The sequence below is a fragment of the Rana temporaria genome, chromosome 1 (genome assembly GCF_905171775.1).
Source record: "Rana temporaria chromosome 1, aRanTem1.1, whole genome shotgun sequence".
Taxonomy (NCBI): Eukaryota; Metazoa; Chordata; class Amphibia; order Anura; family Ranidae; genus Rana; species Rana temporaria.
The window spans coordinates 477,753,054-477,767,702 of NC_053489.1; the positions used below are offsets into that span (position 1 = coordinate 477,753,054).

The 14,649-nt window shown below is 40.8% G+C and overlaps 1 protein-coding gene across 3 annotated transcripts in view; it reads right to left on the bottom strand.

Moving 5' to 3' along the window:
* The window catches only part of AIMP1 (aminoacyl tRNA synthetase complex interacting multifunctional protein 1), a 102,486-nt gene that overhangs the window by 25,897 nt on the left and 61,940 nt on the right, over nucleotides 1–14,649 (bottom strand). For all 3 annotated transcript variants that reach the window (XM_040329680.1, XM_040329678.1, XM_040329679.1), the window contains one exon: nucleotides 1,438–1,643. In XM_040329680.1, coding sequence (XP_040185614.1) covers nucleotides 1,438–1,643 — 206 coding nt within the window. The remainder of the gene's footprint in view (nucleotides 1–1,437; nucleotides 1,644–14,649) is intronic.

Here is a 14,649-nt window from a genome sequence, read left to right on the forward strand (position 1 = left end):
GATAACTGAAATACATCACAGGTGATATCATTTGCTCCTCAGTGATTGCAGTATTCTAGTCTGCATCTCCCCAAGGTAATACATAAAATCTGGCCTGTTAGTGGGCCCTGAGGACAGGGTTGATGACCACTGATTTAGTGTATTTTACATGGCACTTGCCTTTGGATACCATTTTGTTCCTGCAGCTTTAACTTCCTGCAAGCATGTAGAACATTTTTAGTCTGGTGATGGTAATGTTAAAAATGGTAAATATACTGCTTTAAGCCCTGCACTTGGACTGCACATAGAGGCAATAAAATGCTCTATTTTCTGTGTGGCTGTAAAATTATTTTCCTTGATAGATACCTTACTTGGAGTATTTTTAGCAATGATGAAGATGTACGACTATAAAATGTAATTGACCAGATGTTTTATTTTTCTAATGTTGTTTTATGTATGTACGTTAAGCGGCATGAATCATATCAAGTGCACTTTTTTCCTCATTTCCCAGGTGCTCCTTATTATTTATGCATGTATTTATTTTAAATCTCAAACAAACATCACAGACAATTATCTAATTAGCCAAATAACTTGGCAGAGTACAGATCCTCCCCGCTGTACTCCAAGGAATTATTGATCAACCATTTGTAATGCTTCCCATGGTTAGCATTCATTTTGGCACCAAGGACACGGTTATAAAAGACCAGTCCCAGTGGGAAAAAATGAAACAGGGAAAATAGCCTTCAAATTAGATGCTATTTTTCCTCGTTCTGGGCTTCATAAAACAGGGATGAAGCACTCACAAAAGTAATATTGCTGGAAATCGTTGCTTTGATAGAAGGAAACTGTGTTTCATTTTACAATATTAATTTTAGAATAGTTGCCATTTCAAATGATGAGGGAAAGGAATATATTACTCCACCTTTAGAGCTGAATGAATATGTCTGAATGTTGAGTTTTATTGTAGAAGGTTTATTTTAGGATTTGTGATTTTCTCTGCTATGCATGGGAATCGGTGAAGGTACAGATCCTCGACTCTAGTTTGAAATTGTGATGACCTAGAAGCAGTGGTTGTCAACTTACGAAGTATAGGGTGCTTCAATCAACTGGGTCTCTGTCATCACCAAAGCACAGCATATACCATTCAGTGTCTGTAATGCCACAAAGGACTGTCCCTGGACATACTAAAACCCAAACAACTCCACCCCCCCCCCCAGTCTACTGGGATAGGACCAAGATGGTGATGTGGAATCCGAGAAGGGGGGGGGGGGTTTGGGGGTGTAGAAGTTGATCTTGAAAGAGTCCTGACCACTATGAAACTAACACTGTACACAAACTGTATGCAGTTCCTCATGCTTGTATATAGAATTGAGATGCACATGTTGACACGATATATTCATGCTCTACTGTTCAGGAGCCCTTAACAAAAAAAAAACACCAAACAAAACCATTACATACCTCTTCAAGTGGAATATGCTTTACAAGGCCACTGACAACAGTCCTTGGGGCGGCCTCTCCTACATCTACTTCCTCTACATACAAGGAGTCTGCATCTGGGTGCTTCTTGGCAGAAATGATGCAGCCAACGCGCAAGTCCAGGCGAGATACATCGACAGGTCTAGCTTCATCATCAGCCACAGCTGGCTTCTTCTCCTTTTTATCTCCTGCACATCAGGCAAAGATTGTTAATCTCCAAATTTTACCAGACTTTCATACAGCATGGGATGCAGTCAAATGGTTTTATGTATATAAGTTTAAAGGATAAATAGTATGTATATATATATATATATATATATATATATATATATATATATATATTATACACACACACAGTATCTCACAAAAGTACGTACACCCCTCACAGTTTTGTAAATATTTTCTTATAACTAACAAGATTGAAGAGTTGACACTTTGCTACAAGAGCCAAAAGTATGAAAATTGTGCCCATGTCCGATTATATATGAACCCAACTGTGTGTGTGTGTGTGTGTACACACGTGTATATACACTATATATATATATATATATATATATATATATATATATATATATATATATATAAATAGATAGATAGAGAGTGCACGCAATGAATGACCTCCATGGGACAACTAGGTAGGTTTACAATGCCTTTAAGCAGTGAAATCCCTCTTTTAAACGCCATAGAGATATTGGGAAGTGGAGAAAGTTCAGAGAAAAGCAACCAAACTGACAGGAGACATGGAGGACCTCTGGTGAAAGATTGGCTAAACTGAATCTATTCTCCCTTGAAAATATGTGATTAAAGCAGTAGAAAAAATTTTGTTATAAAAAAAAAACCTGCAAGGTAATATAATGTGCTAGTATGCACCCCATACTAGCACATTACAAGAGACTTGACTTGAAACAAGGCCCTTAAGCGGCACGCTGTCACTGCTTCTATCTTCACCTGGTCTTCCTTCCAGGTTCACAGGTTCCAGTCGCTTGAATAGCCAAGCCACGATGACGTGCACAAAGCTTTGAATGAACAGCATGGAGTATGCCCTTCCTTCAGAGCAAGGCTTGAGTCCTGCAGGAACGCATGGGAATGGTGTTCCTGTACTTTTTCCACATCAGGAACGCCATTCCCATTAGAAGCCACGTCCTGCAGTGGGGTGCCAGCCCATCGTCTATTCGGTTCAGCAGTTGGGGCGGGGGGCAGAAACTACCTGGCTGCTCCATGACTGTGAAGAGGGAAGGAGCTGCAATGGATCCCGAGCCCATCGCCTGATGCCGCCTGCTGGACCGGGAAAAAAGTGAGTGCTGGTCCGTGCAGCCTCCCTGTGTGCCTGGATAGGAGTGGTGGTGTGGGCAGCGGCATATAGAGGAGTTGATATTTGCATATTCCTCCTGCAGCCTCTGAATATCCACTTCTTCTCTCCCTCTTGCAGGCATTCAGAGGCTGCAGGAGGATAATGCAAAGATCAGTTAATCTATGTGCTGCTGCCCCACCACTCCTCCTAGCCAGCTTCTTTTACTGCCCCCCCCCCCACATGCTCTTCAGCTCCGCCCCCAGTGCGCTCTGGCTCCCTCAGTGCTCTCTGATCCCCATGGTGCTCTCCAGACTCCCCCCCCCAATGCTCTCCAGCTCCCCCTGCTGGGTGGAGATGGGGATACATTGTGGAGAGGGATGGATGATGCTGGGTGGGCATGGGGATACATTGTGGAGAGGGATGCAGAAAATTCTGGATGGGGATACATTATGGAGAAGGATGAATGATGCTGGGCAGGGATGGGGATACATTGTGGAGAGGGATGGATGATGCTGGGCGGGGTTGGGGATACATTTATTTTTGAGGTGTGTGTGGGGGGGGGGGGTGGCATCCTGGATGAGTTTCCACACTTTTTCCAGGACATGACCCCTGCTTTAGAGCACATGTGCCAGATATATTAATTTTATCTACAGGTAACCTTTATTATAAGCTTACCTGTAGGTAAGATTTACAAAGCAGAGTTTACTACCACTTTAAGGGGGGATATGGTCACCGTGTAAAAATACTTATGTGGTCCATATAGTGAACTTGGTAAATAGTCAAAGGACACTCTTTAAATCTAGAAGAGAGGAGATTTAACCTCCACATACAGAAAGGCTTCTTCACAGTAAGAGCTGTAAAATTTGTACTGTAAAATAGGCTCCATTGAGCACTAGTTCTGGCCAGCTCAGTAGATTGTGTGGAAACAAGACTGGATGAATTCCTAAATATACACCATATAACTGGTTCATAACAATTTATAGGTAATAACACCAGGATTGTCGATACAGGGAATATCTGATTGCTCTCTGGGGGAGCAGAAAGGATTTTTTTTACTGCTAGAGCAAATCGGTCCTTGCTTTATATAGGGATTTTGTTTTGCCTTCCTCTGATCAACTGTGTGTATGGGGTTGTATGCATGGATATTTTCTATTTATGTGTTCTGTTTATTTTTTTCTGTTGGTTGAACTAGAAGGACTTTTTTCAAACGAATTATGTAACCTCTGTGAACTACAGAACATCTACCCCTCCACGTTCTATAGAAGAGTAGAGAGGGAGGTGCTCTGTAATTCTAAAGGCTCATACACACGATCTGACTTTTTGACAACAAATGTCCGACGGACTTGTTTGATTGGACAATTCGATCATGTGTATGCTCTATCGGACAATTGTTTTCACTTTTTCATCGGACAAATGTTTGCTGTGAATGCTTCCAAACATTTCGACAACAAATGTCCAATGGAGCAGAATCCAATCATGTGTTTTGTTTTTTTGGTTCAATATACTTCAACGGAGAAGCTACAGAAAAGCATGTAATGCATTTGTGCGGCAATTTGTGTTTTTTAATCTGCCCAACAACAAATTGGCCCAAAAAAATTGTAAAAAATGCAAATCGCTGCAAAATTATTTTTTCTAAGGTTATTTATTAATCGATTAATCCAAACAATAATCGGCCAACTAATCGATTATGAAAATAATCGTTAGTTGCAGCCCTACAGTCAATGGAAGAAAGTGTAGAACTCTTGTCATTTGGAAGCTTAAGCAGCCAAAAGTAAAAGGTGTATCACAAAACTGAGCACATTGCCTGAAACTAGACAAATATACCTACGTTTTGATGTATAAAATTGTCTATGACAAGTAGATCTTGTGGGCGTGAGAGCAATTTATAGAGAAGGAACAAACATAATTTTTTTAAAGCTCTGTGCTGTAGCGATGACATCATCCACTCCAACCAGCCCCATAGACACTCTGTTTAATCGCTAAAATTTCCTGAAAAAATCATTAAACTTAAACAGATATCAAACTGAAAAGATATAACCGGAGAGCTGAATATTTTGTGAACATTTTAAAGTTTGTTTGGCGTCTGTAGATGAAAGTATGAAGGAGCTGAAACTTTTGGTAGCGGAAGAAGATTTTAAGGATTTGAAGCATGCTCTCATTGACTTCAATGTTAAAAAAAAGTGTCTAAAAGCTTAATATTTTAAAAAGTATAAACAGTAGAAAAAAAGTTGAAGAAGTCCCATCATTAGCTGAACATTTTAAAAGTTGAATGGTCTTAATAGCTGAAAGTATGCAGAAGTTACGCAGAGCCAAAAAACATATGGAATCAAATAAAAAAAATAATTAATAAAAATAATAAAAAACGAATAACAATACTGGGAATGCTATTGAGCATTCCCACTAATTATACAATGTTTACTGAATAGAACATATAAAAAAAAAAAAAAAAAAACTCAGCAAGCAAACATATTATAGGAAAAGTACCACTGTAGCCCATGGCACATTTTTTTGGTTGGGGTGAAGAAGCGTGACAGCTGTAAATTGGAATACATGCAAACGTGTACAAAAATTAGATCATAAAGAACAGGAAATATGGAATTATATTAAAATGTTTTGTAAAGTTTTCTTTTTAAACATGGACCAAGTCATTCTACAGGGTGCATAGTTAATCAGACTATTGGGAAGGTTCAGCATGTACTGCATTATTTAAAACCCAATCCAATGTTTAGATGAACAAGAAGCAGTTGCTTTGGAAAGTTCTAACTGTGGTTCTCTTTCAGCATGTGCTCCAAGCATCAAATGTAATTAGAGGGGGCTAAAGCATATTGATAAAGAACTAAGTTTAGCTGGTCACCATCCAATATCTGGAAATGAAACATTATACCCTTGAGGAATGCCTCTTGTGTGCTTGGGCTAAGCAAAATAGCTGCCTTTAGAATATTTTAAAAAAAATTGAGACTGGTGATAATTCTGGACTATTACCTGGAAATTTGGACAAAGCAAAATAATTGTTGTTGAGACTAAACCGAGACTCAGTAAACTTTGAACTGCTGGGTAGATCGAGTTCTGGTGAAAAGTTCAGAGACAAGGTTCTCCTAAACAAGACGGTTTTAAGAAGCCAAAATCAAGCCAAAAAAATAGAGCGTCAATAGTTTACAACATAAGGAGATCTTATTACAAGAGATAAGACCCACAAACTTAAAAACCTTCAAGGCTTTCTGGCTTATACAAGGATTTACTGAGGCTTTATGCTGGTGGTATGCTCAGCTATTATGGTTGCCAGACATAACCATTAAAATTCCACCCAACTTTCAAGGGAAAAAACATTGGGCCTTAACCAGTCATAGCGGGCTATTAAAGGGCCAGAAGGCATTACCGAGTAAGCTTAGAGCTAGCCGTTGTCTGTTCAGTGGAAAAACCATGTACTAAAGTTTCTCAAAGAGCAAACAGGAAAAAAGGTAATTCAATACACTTAAAGGTATGTATGTTTTTTTTATAGTAGAGAGTGCTCTGTGGGTGGGTTTCTCTTTCTATTGAAATACTACCTGTAACAATCATATAGAAAGCACAGATATGTCACATTCAATTTTGGAGAAATCAGAAAGAAAATCACAGAAAATTATTAAAACCATATTTTAACATATGGTGATTGTAACTTCCACCTGATACTGTTATTTGAATGCAATTAAAAAAAGAAATGGTCAAAGTGATTACAAGCTCATGTTGAATTATTAATATATATATATATATATATATATATATATATATATATATATATACACACACACAGTTGCCACAAAAAGTATGTGAACCCCTTTGGAATGATATGGATTTCTGCACAAATTGGTCATAAAATGTGATCTGATCTTCATCTAAGTCACAACAATAGACAAAAAGGATGCCAATTTTGTTTGGGAGCCACATTGCACAATTGTCAGTTAACGCGACGCTGTGCCGAATCGCAAAAACTGGCCAGGTCCTTTACCTGCATAAAGGTCCGGGTTTTAAGTGGTTAACAAGTTACACTTTTCAGTATGTAAAAAGCTTTCATTTTTCATTTGCTTCTGAAAAGCAAATCTCTCTTGTTCCTGTACAGCAGCCAAACTGTTTTATGCCATTTTTAGTGAATTAGAAAGTATAAAGTGGACCCCCGCCCCCCCAATGGGAAAACAGAGGGTATATTGTGGCACACTGCTCTTCTTTTTTGGAAAAGTTAACCTAACAGGCCTCTGCAAACCTTGCTGGCATTACAAACAAACTCAACTTCATAATTGACTTATTGGATTACAATCAATGAGTGCAACTTTATAATTATGACATATGAATTCCAGATGGTATTTTATTTTTCTTTCCAGAGGAAATCAGGGCTTCCAAGTGTGAATGAGCATGATTACATTTAAATACACATCACCCTTGACTGTAAAAAGAAAAAAAGGTTTGTAGACGGAGCAGATAACACGCTAACTTTTTTTACAGCCATTATTCTAATGTTTTTTCTAAAAATCTTGTTAAAGATAACACACCGACCTCACCCATCTTACTATATTTTAAAATCATCGGCAAAAACAAATACAATAGGTAGCAAAAAATATAACATGTGGTGCATTTACAGCAAAAATAAGGATTAAAACTAGCTTTTTGAATTGCAAAGGTTGTCAAGAAGACAGCAACGCACTTAGCATTCTCAGGAGAGTTCAGCAATGGCAGCCTCCATGAATCTCCCATGGCAGTTTTGCTTTCAACACAAAAACTTCATGTAAAGACTTACACAGTAAAAAAAAAGACCTTTAAGAAGTGCAACCCATGCATATTTAACCACTTCAATACCAGGCACTTTTACCCCCTTCCTGCTCTGACCAATTTTCAGCTCAGAGCTCGTAAGGAGACAGCTCTCCATGCATGCTGGAGTGGAGAGATTACTTATCTAGGAGGCTGAGAGAGTCAAGGTGGCCAAGCGATTCTGGAGGACTAGGAAAGCAGAGGTGACTAGGTCAGTCCAGGGGACTGAGGCAAACTGGAAATCTCAGAGGAGTGAGAGAGTCCGAGGTGTCAGGGGAACCCCTATTAAGAGGCCAGGGAGTGGGCCCACGCAGCAGGTTGCTGCAACTGAAACAGCTAGGAGAGGCATGCACAAACACAAAGGTATTGTGCGAGCCTGTATGAGGGACCAACCAATGGCCAAGGTTTGGGGCCCAAACAGCTGTGATGCTGAAGAGAGAGCCAGGTGGCTCAGTATTTTTGTTACCTGTTTTTGATGATGAAAACCCCCTACATTGGCAACCATTTTGTTGAACTTTCCATTGCTTGATAAAAGAGGGCCGGCAAGCTCTATGCCCAAGTTTGGACTGGCATGGACTAAAAATGTTTTTAACATTGATCTAACAACCTCCCAATATTTATTGAAAAAGGATGAAACTTAACTTGTATACAGTTGTGCTCATAAGTTTACATACAGACTTTATGCTTTCTTGGCCATTTTTCAGAGAATATGAATGATAAACACAAAAAACGTTTCTTCCATTCATGGATAGTGTTTGGCTGAAGCCATTTATTATAATCAACCAACAGTGTTCACTCTTTTTAAATCATAATTTAATACCATGTATTGCCCCCTTTAATATCAATGACACCTGAAGTATTTTGTGGTATTTGTGGATAAGGCTCTTTATCTTCTCATATGGTAAAGCTGCTTGTTCCTGTAAATGTCTTGCATGAACTGCATGTTTCAGATCTCCCCAGAGTGGCTCAATGAAATTGAGGTCAGGAGGCTGAGATGGCCACTCCAGAACCTTCACTTTATTCTGCTGTAGCCAATAAAAGGTCGTCTTGGCCTGGTGTTGTGGATCATTGTCATGTTGGAATGTCCAAGTACGTCCCATGCGCAGTTTCCTGGCTGATGAATGCAAATGTTCCTCGAGTATTTTTTAATAACATACCTGCATTCATCTTGCCATCAATTTTAACCAAATTTACTGTGCCATTGTAGATCACACATCCAAAAAACATCAGAGATCCACCTCCGTGTTTCACAGTAGGAATGGTGTACCTTTCATCATAGGCCTTGTTGACGCCTCTCCAAATGAAGCATTTATGGTTGTGGCCAAAAAGCAAAATTTTGGTCTCAATGACTTTGTGCCCGAAGGTTTGAGGCTGGTCTCTGTGCTCTTTGGTGTATTGTAAGCGGGATACTTTGTGGCATTTGCGTAGTAATGGCTTTCTTCTGGCGAGTCAACCGTGCAGCCCATCTTCCTTCAAGTGCATCTTGAAAGAGCCACATCATGTTTTCAGAAAGTCCTGTATTTCACCTGAAGTTATTCGTTGGGATTTCTTTGCATCCCAAACAATTTTCCTGGCAGTGGTGGCTAAAATTTTAGTTGGTCTACCTGACCGTGGTTTGGTTTCAACAGAACCCCTCTCTTTGCACTTCTAGATTAGAGTTTGAACACTGCTGATTGGCATTCTCAATTCCATATTTATTTATTTTTATCCCTTTCCTGGTTTCTACAGTTCAACTAACTTTTCCCGCAGATCCTGTGACAATTCTTTTGCTTTCCCCATGACTCAAAATCCAGAAACTTCAGTGCAGCACTATAAGTTGCAAGGGTCTGTTACGAGTCCAGAAACTCATTGACATTTTATACACACACACTAATTACAAGCAAACAGATCACAGGTGGGGATGGTTACCTTTAATAGCCATTCAAACCCCTTTGTGTCAACTTGTGTGCATGTTATCAGGCCAGGGTATGTAAACTTTTGATCAGTCATTTAGGTAGTTTCTGTTGTGATTATGATTTAAAAAAGTAAACACAGTTGACTGATAATTAAAGGGGTTGTAAAGGTAAAAAAAAAAATTCCCCTAAATAGCTTCCTTTACCTTAGTGCAGTCCTCCTTCACTTACCTCATCCTTCCATTTTGCTTTTAAATGTCCTTATTTCTTCTGAGAAATCCTCACTTCCTGTTCTTCTGTCTGTAACTACACACGGTAATGCAAGGCTTTTTCCCTGGTGTGGAGAAAGCCTCTTGAGGGGGCGAGCAGGAGTGTCAGGATGCCCACCAACACACAGCTCCTTTCTCTATCTGCAAAGTAGATAGCGTCCTGACCCTCCTGCCCACCCCCTCAATAGGCTTTCTCCACACCAGGGAGAAAGCCTCGCATTACTGTGTGTAGTTACAAACAGAAGAACAGGAAGTGAGGATTTCTCAGAAGAAATAAGGACATTTAAAAGCAAAATGGAAGGATGAGGTAAGTGAAGGAGGACTGCACTAAGGTAAAGGAAGCTATTTAGGGAACATTTTTTACCTTTACAACCCCTTTAATTGCTTCAGCCAAACACTAAAAATGAGTGAAAGAAACGTTTTTGTGTTATTCATAGTCTCTGAAAAATTCTGCCAGGGTATGTAAACTTATGAGCGCAACTGTAAGTAACTGAACCTACTTTGATATCAACCTTCTATAACATCCCACAGAGCAGTGATTAAACTAGAAGGAAGGCAACTGAAGCCAAGCAGACTCTGCTGCATGTTCGAGTAAAAGGGGAATACAATTAGAGGAGCAAAAAGCAAAGTGAGCAGAAGGCTGACTTTATCAGTGTGTTGCTGACGAGTGACCAGTGGAGCAGAACTCCAGGAAAAAAACTCTGTCCTAAATTGTGCTTTGTACAAACAAGATACCTCTAATGGTGAATTATAGTTTGATTCATGATGGAGAGTAGTCACCTCTGTACTTTGGGGGCTGTTCACAGAATACAAGTTGTTTTGTAAATGGACAAAAAGGAGGAAAACAAAAGGGAAGATAAATGATAGGATCCCTGACCAGTACGAGAGCAGCAGTTAGAATTTTTTTATGATTCTGATTTAAACAATTACTAACAATATTAAAATACTTTTATGCTAGAAGAAACTAAAACTAGTTAGGCAGCAATCTAATTTATACCCTCACAGTGGAGAAAATAAACCTTCTCATACTTGCTAAGGTACAGTTCAGACCCCTGAAATCTCATTCCTGGAAATCTTTCCTAGCCCAACGTTACCATGCAAGCTCATTGTTCCCCCAGCCAGTGCAGAGATATTCATTGTGCATGATGATCAGTGCACATATGCTGAACTCCAAAATTATGTGTATGTGGTGCTCTAAAAACCAACTGAAGTGTGTCTATTAATGGGTCCTCTTAATACCTATAGTTATAAAACAAACAGAATACATTTTGGGGAAAATCAATTGCAACTATAACATAAGCTTAACATTTGGAGTTCCAGTGACGCCCTTTATTGGCTTCCATGTTAATAAAGATGCAAGTTATCAGGATGTCTTAGAAACCTTCTTCAGTGATTTGGTATTTGGGGAGTCCTAGATAGAGGGCATTTGCGTAGTCGAGTCTGGAATTGATGATTGTTCCCACCACGACTGCAATGTCCTCTTTCGGGATAAAGGGCGTGAGTCTGCGTAGTAGACGCAGCAGATGGTGGGATCCGCTGACTACTGACCCTATTTGTGCATCCATTGTCATGTAGGTATCGAAAATGACTCCGAGACTTTTGACTTTGGTGCTAGGGGTGATAGTTTTACCCAGAATGGGTGGGGGAGTCCATGTTGACGCAGGGTGATTTTTCCGGTTGGTGTGAAATAGGAGAAGTTCTGTTTTCGAACCATTGAGTTTAAGATAACTGTTTGTCATCCAGTTATCTATTAGAGTGAGGCATTTCTCTAGTCCAAGAGAATGATCCTTTTTGTTGCAGATGCGGAAATACAGTTGTGTGTCGTCTGCATAGGAGTGGTATAGTAACTTCTGGTTACTGATGATTTCAAAGAGAGGGCGAAGATAGATATTAAACAATACAGGCGATAAGGGAGATCCCTGAGGGACTCCGCATGACACCGTACGTTTTTCAGAAGTGAAAGACCCCAGTTTCACTATTTGTGATCGGTTTTCCAAGAAGGAGGAGAACCAGGGTAAAACACCTTCAGCGACTCCGGCTACTTCAGCTAGCCTAGCCAGTAGTAGTCCGTGGTCTACAGTGTCAAAAGCCGTGCTTTGGTCCAGCAGTATCAGGAGACAAGACTCTCCTTCGTCTGCGGCCTCTAGAGCATCATCCCATATTTTGAGCAGTGCCGTTTCTGTTCCGTGACCCGGACGGAAGCCTGACTGAAACGGATCAAGTCATTTATGGGTGTCTAAATGCAGTTGCAGCTGTTGTACAACTACTTTCTCCATTACCTTGGAGAAGACATTAAGGCCTCCGGTTGTTTGGGTCTTTGGGGTCGAGGGTAGTTTTTTTTAGAATTAGTTTTATTGTACCTTGTTTTAGCAAGGTGGGCACCATGCCCTCCTTAAATGATTGGTTAATGAGCTGCGTGATAGCTGGTGCCAGTATATCGGCACTTTCTTTCAGCAGTTTAGTGGGGATGATATCATTGGGTGCTGTGCTATTACGCAGAGTCCCGATGATGTTTTTAGTGGCATCGATGGAAATGGGTTTTAGAGTGAATTTTGTTGATTGCGGCAGATTTCTGTGGGTATTAGATGTGATTTGGAGGGGAGTTGGTGACGATTCCATTTTGCTGAATACTTTCACGGATTTTTTCAATTTTATTAATGAAATAATCCGATAATTCGTTGCAAAATTCTTGTGAATCAGAATTGGGGGCCTCTAAACAAGCAAGATTCATAGTCTGAGTGACCAGCTTGAAGAGTTCTCGGGGGCGGTTAAGGGCATTTGCGATGATGTTGGAGAAATGATTTTTTTTGGCCGTGAAGATTTCTTTGTGATATTTCTTTGTTATTATCTTGTAAATGGTGTGGTTTTTACCTGAAGAGCACCTTTTCCACGCAGCTTCTGCTCTTCTACGCTCTTGCTTTAGCAACGTCAGCTGGTCATTAAACCAGCTGGAGTTGTTTTTCCGGATGCAAGTTTTGCGTTTTGGTGCTACTAAGTCAGCTGACTGTAGTAGCGCCTTGTTGATGGCATCAAGTGTTTCTGTGGCTGTTTATTTTTGTTGGGTTGTTTTTATTTTGTTCCCTAGTGTTGTTTTGAAGAGTTCCGAGTGGAGCTTCTTCTGAGATCTAGTCCAGTGAGTTGTCACCGGTTTTGTCGTTTTTTTTTTGGGCTGGCATTTTTGGTGATTGTGAAATTGATGGCATGGTGATCGGTCCATGGTTGCGGCTCATTTCACAGGACGTCAATTTCCAAATCTTGTTTGAAAATGAGATCGAGCGTGTGGCCTGAGGCATGAGTGGGGCCTTGTATTAGTTGCTGCAGACCTAATCCTTCCAGATGGTCGTTACAGGCGTCGGCTATGGGGTCCAGCGGGGAGTTGGCCCAGAGGTTGAAATCCCCAAGCACCAAAAGGTGTTTGATGTTTAGGGTATATGTGGAGATGAATTCCGTCAATGACGTGAGAAGGTGCGTTTTTGGGCCTGGTGGTCTATAGCAAAGTAGCATATGGACCGTATCTTGGGGATTTGTTTGCAGCTGCAAAGTGAGGGTTTCCATGAATGGAAGCGAGTTTTGAAGGACTGGTTTGGTGATCGAGAGGTGAGTCTTGTGGATCACCGCCAGGCCCCCCCTCTTTGCCCCACTCTGTTTTGCATTTGAATGCGATAATTTGCTGGCACCAATTCTGTTAGAATGGTGTTGCAGTCGGCTGTCAGCCAGCTTTCTGTGATGAAGAGGCAGTCTTGATCATGTTGAAGGATGAAATCATAGATTTCTTGTCTGTGTTTTACTGCCGATCTTGTGTTGACCAAAGCACATATTATGCGCTTGGGCTGGGGTACCTGCGCGGAGTTTTTGACTGTTGATCGTCGATTGATTCTCAACAGCCGCTCATTCCTTAGAGCTTTTTTGGTGACAACTGGGAGTATAGAGGCAAATGGTTTTAGTTCCTGGATGGTTTCTGCAGAGTATTTTAGGTAACCCATGGTCGCAGAAAAAAACGCAGGGAAGTAATGTTGATCTGGGGGGGTCTTATATGGTGATTGGCGGAAGACTGTCCAAGTGAGCCGTCACTCGTTGAGTCTTCTCTCCCCGATTGGTCCAGAGGAAGGCGAAAAACCCCAGGCGTGCTGTGCCAATCTGCAGCGACCGGGGAAAAAAAATCCTTCCTGACCCCTCAACGGGCGATCGGTGCAACCCTGGATCAATTGCCTAGGGGGGGGGGGGATATGTACCCCTGTGTTAAACTATGGGAGTCCTGTTTTTTTGTGCTGTGTCTGCAGCAGCCGAGAGCTGGGAGGACCCTGCCTGGCTGCACTATCCCTGGGGAGAGCCGACTCGTTTGAGAGCGTCCTGCTCTCACTATCCCTGGGGTGAGCAGACTAAGGTGAGAGCGTCTGCTGCACCGCTGAATCTATATAACAAGAGTTCCAACTTTATTAGCTGCAAGCTTGTTCTGGATTAGTGATTGAAAAAAAATAATGAAGACTCCTGTCTTACCTCCTGTTTTAAACTCCTGGTTTTTAACTCAGGCACTTTTGTTCAAAGAATGAACTTCAGAGAGTCCACATGTGAAGCCACCATCTATTCACCTCTTCTATTCACTACATTTCTTGGATTCCATTTATCTATACCTTAGCCCTGCATATGAACTTTTTAAATTTTTAATATTGCAATCAACAATATTTATGCTGGCTGCTGTTTTCCATATTCCATTGAATTTATTATGGGAGAATTACAATTTTCCATAAGAGCGGATATTTCCCCCATGTGTTTTCATTCATTTTGAATTGCCTGCCAAATGCACACAAACGGACCCCAAAGTGCCATGCAGCATTTTTCTGACGCATCACACCACAACGCACAGTATTACTGTGCGTTGTGGTGCGCTGCAACACGTGTGGGAGCTGGTGACCTTAACGTGTTGGGCTAATAAACAGAACTCCATTTTTGTAGTGTACGTTAA